Source organism: Micropterus dolomieu, unplaced genomic scaffold (genome assembly GCF_021292245.1).
Source record: "Micropterus dolomieu isolate WLL.071019.BEF.003 ecotype Adirondacks unplaced genomic scaffold, ASM2129224v1 contig_9218, whole genome shotgun sequence".
In the NCBI taxonomy this organism is placed as follows: domain Eukaryota; kingdom Metazoa; phylum Chordata; class Actinopteri; order Centrarchiformes; family Centrarchidae; genus Micropterus; species Micropterus dolomieu.
Genome location: NW_025738204.1, coordinates 1 through 10,937, shown reverse-complemented (window position 1 = coordinate 10,937; position 10,937 = coordinate 1). Strand labels below are relative to the sequence as shown.

General features: G+C 44.8%; 2 protein-coding genes across 2 annotated transcripts in view; one reads left to right on the top strand and one right to left on the bottom strand.

Annotated features, from left to right (window-relative positions):
• LOC123965322 (condensin-2 complex subunit H2-like) overlaps positions 1 to 7,365 on the top strand; it is a gene marked incomplete at its 5' end in the record, with an annotated part of 9,504 nt that extends 2,139 nt beyond the window's left edge. Inside the window, 10 exons of the mRNA XM_046041878.1 lie at positions 774 to 837; positions 915 to 1,016; positions 1,148 to 1,192; positions 1,535 to 1,605; positions 2,712 to 2,826; positions 2,985 to 3,077; positions 4,500 to 4,549; positions 4,642 to 4,743; positions 4,826 to 4,975; positions 7,059 to 7,365. Of these exons, the coding sequence (XP_045897834.1) occupies positions 774 to 837; positions 915 to 1,016; positions 1,148 to 1,192; positions 1,535 to 1,605; positions 2,712 to 2,826; positions 2,985 to 3,077; positions 4,500 to 4,549; positions 4,642 to 4,743; positions 4,826 to 4,975; positions 7,059 to 7,187 (921 nt within the window). The remainder of the gene's footprint in view (positions 1 to 773; positions 838 to 914; positions 1,017 to 1,147; positions 1,193 to 1,534; positions 1,606 to 2,711; positions 2,827 to 2,984; positions 3,078 to 4,499; positions 4,550 to 4,641; positions 4,744 to 4,825; positions 4,976 to 7,058) is intronic.
• A 1,645-nt stretch (positions 7,366 to 9,010) lies between these two features.
• LOC123965324 (protein SCO2 homolog, mitochondrial-like) lies at positions 9,011 to 10,295 on the bottom strand. The gene has a single exon (XM_046041879.1). It carries the CDS (start codon positions 10,171 to 10,173, stop codon positions 9,352 to 9,354), a length of 822 nt encoding a protein of 273 aa, XP_045897835.1. The 5' UTR covers positions 10,174 to 10,295; the 3' UTR covers positions 9,011 to 9,351.
• Positions 10,296 to 10,937: the final 642 nt, after the last annotated feature.

The following is a 10,937-nucleotide window of genomic DNA, read 5'->3' as shown; positions in this document are numbered from 1 at the left end:
ACGACTTTTCAACGTTTTCTCCTGCCATGGCTTATTGTTTTTTCCCAAAATACGACTTTTCAACGTTTTCTCCTGATATGACTTTTCAATGTTTTCTCCTGCCATGGCTTATTGTTTTTTCCCAAAATACGACTTTTCAACATTTCCTCCCGACATGACTTTTCAACGTTTTCTCCTGCCATGGCTTATTGTTTTTTCCCAAAATACGACTTTTCAACGTTTTCTCCTGATATGACTTTTCAATGTTTTCTCCTGTCATGACTTTTCAACGTTTTCTCTCAAAATACGACTTTTCAACATTTTCTCCTGACATGAGTTTGACGTTTTTGTCCTGCCATGGCTTATCGTTTTCTCCCGACATGACTTTTCAGCATTTTCTCCTGCCATGGCTTATTGTTTTATCCCGAAATCCGACTTTTCGTTGTTTTCTCCTGATATGACTTTTCAGCATTTTCTCTCAAAATACGACTTTTCAAAGTTTTTTCCTGACATGACTTTGACGTTTTTGTCCTGCCATGGCTTATCGTTTTCTCCAGAAATACGACTTTTCAGCGCTTTCTCGAGATATGACTTTTCGCCTTTATAGAAATATTGTGACTTTTCTCAGAATTCTGACTATTATTTAAAAATATTATCACTTTATCTTCAAAAACATCTTTAATCCAATCTAATGAGTCCCTAATACACATTAGTTTTATAGGAACTAATGTACAAACATCAGACGGTGGGGGAACTCTGACTCACTCTGCTCTGTTGGTCACTTTGTGTTTCAGGTGAATGCGTGGGCGCTCCACGACCCGTACGCTGTACTCGGGGAGGATAAGCCGTTGAAAACAGGTGAACTAACGGACTCTCAGGTGTTTTACAGACTGTCGTGTCGTCCTCTTTGCTGACTGAGTGGTTTTTCTTTGTAGGAAAATGCTACAAGGTTCCTGACGGGCTGGACGACGGTGGAAAGAGGAAAAGGAAAAAACCTGCTCAACTGCAGGACTTCCAGAGCTGGTTGAGAGGAACCTGTAAGAAGTTCAGAGCTCATAAGAGAACACAGATTATTTAGTTAGTTGAGCCAATTCAGATAATGTACTCAGACATGATGATGGTTTTTCTTGTGCATTAACTAAATTGTTTACAATTTTTTTTGTTGCAGTTGATCCTCCGGAGCCCAAGTTAAAAAATGGACCCACGTTCACAGGTAACATGTTCCACCTGCTTTCTCCTGAAACCTTCTCACTGTCACTACATGTTCTCCTTGTGTTAAATAAAGATCATGATATTTTCTTTAAAACTGTTTCACAGGAGAGAGAAAACATTTAGGATAAAATGGGTTCAAATAACTTTTTTTAAATGTGTAAAAATGTGATTTAATGCAAGAAAGGCCCAAACATACAAGAAACTTTTAGAGCTCTTCATCCAGATACTTCAGGAAACAAACTGGGAAATAAAATATGATAGATTTGTGATCCGTCTGAAGACGAAATAAGTTAAAACTGTATTATTCATGTGAAAAACCAACTGCCACTTCTTCTTGTTTCAGACCTGAACTACGTTTATTTGAGCACAATGAAAGACAAACTGAAGACTCGGAAGAGGATCAACAGGAAAGCGGTAAGCGGAGTTATTTCAGACGCCTCCTGCTTCTGTCGAGTCATCACAACAAAAGACCAACAACTCTGTTAGAAAATATCTGGTTCTCAAAGCTACAAAAGCCTGAAGGAGAGAAGTCAACTACAACTCTTCCCCCTTGAGTCGACCCAAGGGAGAAGAGTTAGTGAAAGCTGTAGTTTAGACTGTTTATTAGCTCTTCTGTGTACTTGTGTCTCATATAAATGTTCGTACACAAAGTGCTGCCCAGCTGCCGTCTGTGGTCGTGTTGCTGCCGTGTTTAGTGTGAGGAAATCCTGCACAACGCTAACCTGGCTATTTGTAAGCAACGGCTGGCCGAGCGAGTGTTTCCGACTAACCGGAACGCCGTCAACTCGGGTGTGACGTCATTCCCAGCTCCGACCTTTTTTTTCTTCACAACTTTATTAATCCAATAGTACTTGACAACAAAACAGGGAGTACAGGTTATAAGAAGACAAAACAAACCAGACAAACAAATATAAAAATAAACAGCAGCTAAATTCTGTTTATAATATGTTTCAATATATTAGAAGCTTTCTTGGTTTTTAACTCTGCCAATAGAAAAATAGGTTTTTACGGTCAAGATAAAACAAGTATCGGAAGTTGGAAGCGCCGACTTCAGAGGTAAATGGAACGCAGCATTAAAGGTGCGTTCGAGATTACGGCGGCTGATTTTCGTCAACTCAATAGTCTAACGTGAGCTGCAGGCGACTTCAGGGGCGGGGCATAAAAACGCCGCACAGTAGACTCACGCAAAAGGTGGTTCCAAGTGCAAGTGTGGCCGACAAGGTTTTAATGTCATGTGACATGGTGACATTTTGCAGCGCCGGCGGAAGTCGGACCCAGTTTCTAACCAGCATGCCTTTTGTTAAGTCCAGCATGCATCATGTTAAGTCAGCGCTGCGCAGCGCGGCATGTAGCCAAACGCACCTAAAGAAGAAGCGTGGCAAAACCGCCAGTCTGCAGCGTTTTCACGGCGCCTTGAGGTGGTTTTCAGTCGAGCTGGTTCTGCACCGTGGAAAACAGGTTGAACTCTTCAGTTTAACGCTGTACGAGTGTGTGATGATGTGCTGTGATGTCACTTTAAGGGTGTGGTCGTGTCTGATGAGGAACTGAGGCGCACTTTCCTGCAGCTGGAGGAGGCGGAGCCAGGTCAGCAGGGGGAGGAGCCTGCGGAGGGATTCAGACACCCCGACCTGCTGGGTAACAAGCGCTCCACTCTCAGACCGCACAGATTCTGTTCTCCTGTTTGTCACTTCAAAAGACGCCTGAACTCCAGCAGCTTGCGTTTCATAGTGACGTGAAGCCGAGGAACAGGAAGTGTTTGTTCCCGTGGTTAAAGGTGAAATACTGTTTAACAGGTGGAGACGACGACACCTCGGACAACGAACACGAAGCGTTTCCTGACGACGTTCCAGCGGAGTGTGTTGGAGGAGCAGACTTCATGTCTCCAGGTAGGAACACACCTGCCGTCCTGTTAAGTTTATAAAGTAGCTTAAGGCGAGACACGGCAGGCGAACTCATGGTTTCATCATCCAAGGGGCGACATGAGATTTCAGGCTCTTTTCCTGCAGTTTGTCTCTGTGCGTCTGAAGGTTTCTCCTCCTTAAAGCTTTCTAACGCTACCTGTCCTCCTCGCCGTCGCGGTCTGCACCACGTGCTCATCTGCTCTTCTACACTGTTGTTAATAATCTGATTAGGTATTGGCTCTGTGACTGTTAGGGCCGTCGGCATTAACACGTTAATCTCGATTTCTTATGTTATGCCGTCACTGTTAAAAAGAATCGCTTCGCTGTAGAATCTCTGGCTGCCACTATTTTGACCCTTCGGCGCACCCTTACTCGTTGTCATGCTGCCGCAGACGCTTCTTCCTCCTGCTGCAGCCGTGCAGATGAACAACAACACAGTCCTGAATGTTTTACTCTAAGAATCTCCCACACGGCTCCGTTGAAAGTCAAAGCAGAATGCACCGTGTGTGAAATGGAATTAAAATATCACTGAAGCTGCCAGCTCTGCGTTGGAGAGTGCAAGTCGCCACAGACCTGTGGGTGAAACCAAATCTAAGAAAATAACTTAGATTTACTCTACACTAACTAGCACTTCGTCTTGCCACTTTCATGGCCTTTACGAAACCGAATAAAGCAGCCAGACTGAAACAGCAAGTGCCGTCTCGTTAGATTCAACTGAACTCGAACATAACGAAGCTGCGGAGGATAATGTGCGCGCATGTTGTGCACGTTAGCTGTAGGGAGACTTTATTTCTGAAGACGCTGGTTTGGCTCAGTCTCGTTGCTTTTGATTTGATCAAGTAAATCTAAAAGTCAAGTTCATAAACTTTCTTTGCGTTAATCTGATTCCCAATAAAGACACACTGGTAAGAATAGTTTACACAGTTAAGTTATCTCAAGACAAGTTTTTCCTCAAACTCTTCACTTTCATTTCTGACGATATTCAGAAGGTTTTTTTTACAGAGTAGATTGTTTATATTTCATTCTCAGCCTGAATTATAAAACATTTTGTCCCTAAAACAAGTCAAAAATTAACTGTTTTCTAATTTATAAAATAATAGAGAAAAAAAATCCCCTCAGTAAAAACATTTGAGTTCAATGTGTCGACAAAATAAAACTATAATTTTGAACCTGACTTAATCCAGAGTTCAGATTTCAGCTAAAAAATTGATGCAAATTAGCGCATATTTCGTTAGATGCTGCCTCATTTGCATATTTAAAGATAACATTTCAGAAAACCTGTAATACAAAAAGCATTGTTTTAATGTGAGTAATGAACGGGGGGAGTCTCATGGTGATGAAGTTTCAGCCTGTTCGGCTCTGTGAGCAGCTGTTTGAGTGATGAACTTTATATTTTGTGTTTTACAGACGATCAGAGAGACGAGCTGAGTTACGAAGAGCTGGTGAAGCTGCGTATAGTAAGACATCGATACGGCCAAACTCTGTCTGTGTGAATTCATAAATACTCGCTCAGATATCTGACCTGTGTTGTTTGTGATGTGGCGTTCAGGAGCAGCTGGTGGTGAACAGTCGCGGTTACACTCAGGAAACCGCTCTGTCCCGCAGAGTCAAAGACTGGGAGGACAAGATCCGGCCTTTACTGCAGCTGCAGGTAAAACAAACCTCCTCGTCTCGGATAACAAACGCCGCCGCCGCCTCATCGTGTTCACACTTCCTGTCTGTGTTGTTTTCAGGAGGAGCGTGACGTGTTCGACATCCACGACTACGGCGACAGGATAGTCGGAGCGCTGAACGCCGTCGGCCAGCGGCGATCTTTCGCCTCCATCGTCGCCGGCTTGGATAACTTCGAAGCCTGCAAATACATGCTGGCTTCACTGCAGCTGGTAAAACACACGCACGCCGAAATACTCACCAACCAAATCCCATTCAGAAATAATTCAACTCAAACTCTCACACGTTTCAGCTTCAGCTGTCGCAGCGTGGAGTAAAAACTGGAGCCAGACCGATCAGCCGGCCGAGCAGAGCCATCGGGATCTGGTCAAGTTTATTTAAAGTGTAGAATCACCACGGACAAGATGGTGAAACAACAAGCTTTATGAGATCCTAACTGTAGCGTCCCCGGCTGAATGATGGTTCACAGCTGATACTGTAGCTCCATAAACCTGAACGCACCGTAAGAGATAATAAAAATAAAAGCATTGCTCTCCTTTTTATTCCAATCATGAAATATCACCTTCTTTATCCTGAGCTACAGAGCTTTTCAGACCTCTTTCCAAGGAACTAAAAGGTTCCTTCGGCCCTCTGCTGTGTTTGTTTCCACCACGGCCTGAAGACCTGCGAACATCAGGCAGATTAACCAGCTGGCGGACGCTGTAGGCGTGCACGCACAGGCGCCATTATTTGTAACCACGGTCCATAAGCAACTTTTATACAGTTTATGATAACAGAATAATAATTTATGCCAATAAAAGAAAATGGGGGGAAGGAAGAAGTAAAACTTAGACTCCTCCCCTTTTAATCTCTAAATAATGAAAAGCTACAGGCTGCGTTTGACCATTAAACAGCTGTTAGTGCGGGAGCGTAATGAAGAGACAAACTGGGTAAAACCATCACGTTCTTAAAAGAACTGGCACAGAGAAAGCAACACTAAAATAAAACCGGGACAGTTTGGAAGGTTATTAAAACATTTCCAGCCGGCAGGAGCTGCAGATCAGCTGCAGCGTCACGTCTGTGTCGCCTGAGCGAACGGGATGTTTAACGAGCTTTAGTACCTGCTGCAATCAGCTGAGACTTCAAACAACAACTCAGGACCCGGTATTTAGCTGAACGCCATCAGTAAACGCACCGCTGCACGCCGGCTGCTGTTTCCCAGCAACACATTTAATGCAGACGTTCGATCTCGGGCGACGTCGGCGAGACTCGTGCGGCTCTCTGACTGCTGGTTGGGATTTATTGGTTTGCAAACAAAAAGAAAAGAGGAGCAGTCGTAGAGAAACAGTACTGGTACTTTCAGGAAGTACTGCACCCTGAGCAGACCCTGGTCCCTCCGGTAGAAACACAGTTCCTCCAAAGGTTCCTGGTTCCAGGTCCTCTGGGGGAAACGCAGCTGAAGTTAGTTTTATGTCACAGAAGCAGCTTTAACCTTTTTTAACCTCATGCTTCAAGTTCCCCCGGGATGACGGCCCTGTAACATCGATAGTCGCCTTTATATTCCAGACACAGAATGATGAATGCCTCCCTGTGACTGAACACTAAACACCACATGAAACTAAATGATAACAAACCTTGTGCCTCTCAGCTGGCTGCTAAACAAAAGGACTGGTTTCTTCTGGCTAAGCAAACAAACTCGACAGCCGACCTGCCGTCTTCTCTTTTCCAGCAAGACACCTTAGAAATAAAAGTCCCGACCTTAAAATCTAAATGAATGGGCCAAATAATGAAGAATAATAAGGGCAATAACAAAGCTCATTTACACAAACTGAAAGATTTACTAAAAACACTAACTCTCTCCTAAATATGGAGACGTTTGATGCTTCCTGAACCCAAACAGAGGTCTGATTTTTATTTATCTATCTGTGTTTATAACAGCTGATCAGTGAGCTGAATGTTGGGGACGATCTGTGTTTGTGTACTCGGGGCCGACCAGTTCGTAACACTCGTGTTTACTGTTAATGTTCTGCTAAAATACAAATCCAGCTTCATCTGTCAGGATCTATGGAAAGAGGCGCGTCTTCACAAACAATCGTGATCAGGCTCGGCGGTCACGTGACGCCGGTTATTAATTATTAGTTATTAATCTACAGCCTCACATTTGATTTAAACAGAACTGAGAGTTTGTTCCAGATATACACAGCGTAGAATCTGGACGACTCCAGCTTTAGTTTGGACTCTGGGGACTGAAAGCAGACCTGGTCCCGGAGCAGCTGAGAAACGTGTTCGGGCTCTGAACCGCTGTGTCTCTCTCAGGCGAACGACGGCACGGTGGAGGTGGACAGCTGCGGCGTTCTGGAGGCCGGCGTGGACTCGATGGGTCTGACGCTGCTCAGCACCGACCGGGCCACCGACAGATTTAAAAACCTGACGGACTCCGCCTGAAACTGCCTTCGGACACACGAGCGCTCCAGTCTCCCTGAAGGTGTTTTACCGCCGCCGAGGTTTCATCGATCGATCATGCTCCTGTAAATAACAAGTTGAGAATAATGTTCACGAGTTTCATCCAACAGCTGTTTGTTAAATATGAATGTTTGTAATAAAAACTGCGTTGAAGAGCAAACGTCTGTGTTTTGACCACGACAGGTTTCAGGATCTGTCTGTCCCATAATGCACCGCTTCTCCCAAATGTTCTGATGTTATCGTGTTTATTTCTTCTGTTGCATCGGAGCACAAAGGTTCAGTCGACCTTTCTCCATTTTCTCGTTTATTTATGAACCAGCAGGTGAGTTCATTAGAAATTAAAGGAGCTTCTGAAAAGGTGCCAATCATTCGTGTCCGCTCCATTTTTAAATTCTGCGTGGAAATAAACACGAGAACGCCAAAACGCTTGGAAATGTTTTCTGGGAGAAGTGGTGCATTATTTTTGGTCGTCTTTAATCTGTGTAAACTTTCTGTAACCATGTGGACGTCAGGGCCGGCGGTCGCTCCTTTCACACTCGTTTTTGTGTCTCCTGTCTGCAAGAAATGTGGACTTCCAAGTTTGACAGGGGGGCTGCCCTAAACCCTCAGGGGGGCCTGCTGAGGGTCTGTGAGGGTCCACATCAGGAGATCAGACCCGAGTTTCTCTCAGACTCCTCGGTATCAAAGCGGAGACGGAACGCGTCACTGAACACTGAAATCCAGGTTGGATCTACAGTTCGTTACTCCAACATGTTTCCTCCGACCTTGTGGATTCTTCCTCAGAGTAAAATCCTCCTTTAGTTACATGTTATTTATTATAACGCTGGAGGCCGTCAGGCTGCGATCAGTCACAGCGAGGGAACGTTTCTATCAGTGATGGTGTTGGAGGTGTAAATGTAAAACAGACAGAACAGAAGACACATTTTACCAAATAATAATAATCACTTTCATTAATTTAGTTTCGAAACCAAATTGGGAAAAACTAAAAACAGTCGTTTTGTTTGTTTTAAAACTAAAAACAGTCGTTTTGTTTGTTTTAAAACTAAAAACAGTCGTTTTGTTTGTTTTAAAACTAAAAACAGTCGTTTTGTTTGTTTTAAAACTAAAAACAGTCATTTTGTTTGTTTTAAAACTAAAAACAGTCGCTTTCGGTTTTAAAACTAAAAACAGTCGTTTTGTTTGTTTGAAAACTAAAAACAGTCGCTTTCGGTTTTAAAACTAAAAACAGTCGTTTTGTTTGTTTGAAAACTAAAAACAGTCGCTTTCGGTTTTAAAACTAAAAACAGTCGTTTTGTTTGTTTAAAACTAAAAACAGTCGTTTTGTTTGTTTGAAAACTAAAAACAGTCGCTTTCGGTTTTAAAACTAAAAACAGTCGTTTTGTTTGTTTGAAAACTAAAAACAGTCGCTTTCGGTTTTAAAACTAAAAACAGTCGTTTTGTTTGTTTTAAAACTAAAAACAGTCGCTTTCGGTTTTAAAACTAAAATCAGTCGTTTTGTTTGTTTGAAAACCAAAACTGAAAACTAGTGATTTTGATTTTTAATGTGTGCAGTCAGTGCAGCTGTGTGTTACAGCAGATACAGCTGAGCAGGGCGGTGCCTGATTAAATGTAATTAAGATGAGCTTGAACATCAGCTCACTAGCAGCTGGGACAGGAAGCCTCGCCTGAGAATCCTCCAGATTTCTCACATTAACTCAGTGATAGTTGTGAGTCCATCCAACGGGACACAGCAAACACGGACTGTTAGTTAAACCGGCGAGCTGTGTTTTAATGAATCATACACGGATGGAACAGTAAACACCCGCTGATACAAACACACACTTTTATTTTGGAAAGACAGGCAGCAGCAGGTTCTGGATCAGAACCAGGACCTGGATCAGAGAGGCTCCAGGAACCAGGAGTGTCAACTTTAAAGAGTTCCAATAAGACAAGAGTTCAAAACCCAAAAGACTCGGAGACGTTTGGACTCCCACGGCGGTCCAAGAAGGGGGACGGCGACTGGATGAATCACCGGCTCGGTTCAGCTCCACTGTGACAGAAACAGAGTTCTTCCCGCCGAACCGCACATGAACGTGTTTAGAGCGTCCGCCCGGCGAGGACAGCGAGCCGAGGCGTTCGCGTTCAGTCTGTGGTGTCCGCGCTGCGTTCAGGTGCCTCCCAGCGGGACGTAGCTGGTGATGTGGTTCCGGACGCTCTCGGCGATCTGCTCCTCGCTCTTCATGCGGTTGTAGTAGTCCAGGAAGAGCCCGTCCGGACTGACCAGGTAGATCAGGATGCTGTGATCCACGATGTAGTCCCCGTCCTCGTCCTTGGGCCCGGCGCTGGCGTACACTCTGTAGTCCCGCCCCGCGTGTTTCACCTCCTCCGGGGTCCCCGTCAGTCCGATCAGACGGGGGTGGAAGTCTTTGACGTAGCGGGCCAGCGCCGGCACGTCGTCCCGCTCCGGGTCCACGGTGATGAAGACGGGCTGGACGGGCGGCAGCGAGGCGTCCCGGTCCAGCGCCGACACCGCGGCGCTCAGCTTGTCCAGCTCGTCGGGACAGATGTCGGGACAGTGCGTGAAGCCGAAGTACAGCAGCACCCAGCTGCCCAGGAAGTCCTTCTTGGTGCGGCGCCGCCCGCTGTGGTCCAGGAGGCTGAAGTCGCCCTGACCCAGCGCCACCCGCCGCAGCTGCTCCACGCGCTGCCGTCGCCGCTGCTGCTGCTTCTCCGAGTACACGAAGCCCCACGTGGCCAGCAGGCCGCCGCCGAACAGCAGCGTCACCCCCAGGCGCGTCCTCAGCTTCAGACGGGCGGAGGACGAGTCCTGGCCCCCAGACAGGAAACGCCTCTGAGGAAGGCCGCCGCGATGAGGCGGTCTGACCCGCTGACTCTCTGAGGTCAGCAGGGGGCGGGCGGCGTGAGGAAGACCTCTCAGGAGTCTTCCTCCTCCACGCAGATCACCCACAATGCACCTGAGCCACAACATCTTCGTCCTCCTGCAACACAAAGTACTCAGGTAAAAGTACTTATACCACAGAGTGCAAATACTCTGTCACAAGTAAACGTCCTGCAGAGTTTAGTCAAGTAGAAGTATTTAAAGTATCCAAAGTAAAAGTACTCGCTGTGTTTATTGGTTTATTAGGACGGATGTAATTAAATACGTTGTACCCGGTCGAGTACATCACTCTACTACTTATTACTACCAAGCAGTACTTCATATACCATGTTCAGTGGTTTCATCATCATATGAAATGTGAAGTACTTCAAAGCTGTACGTGTCCGCCTCTGGTTTCAGACTCCTTTAAGTTTCATGTTACTATAATATAATATCTCAGGGGCCGTTTTCTGCACAATGAGTACTTTTACTTCTGATACTTTAGGTACTTTTGGTCATAATATTTAGAGAGAGAAGATTTAAAACAATTAATGGCTTATTTAAATTGTTTAAAGGAAAAATACTGAACATTTGCAGTTTTCTGCTTCTCTGTTTCTCTTTTCACAGAATAAAACTTTATGTATTTGTGTGTTAATGTTTGTAAAATACAAATATTTGTAGTTTTCGTTTGAAGGAACCGAAGCAGATGTTAGTATCGTGTAACTTTATACAAGTAGTTCAGTAAAAACTACAATATTTCCCTCAAAGTTAGTGACGGTATTAAGTAGCATAAAGTAAAAGTACACCAAATGAGGACTTGAGTACAGTACTTGTAGTACAGTGCTTGTAGTGCAGTGCAGTACTTGTAGTACAGT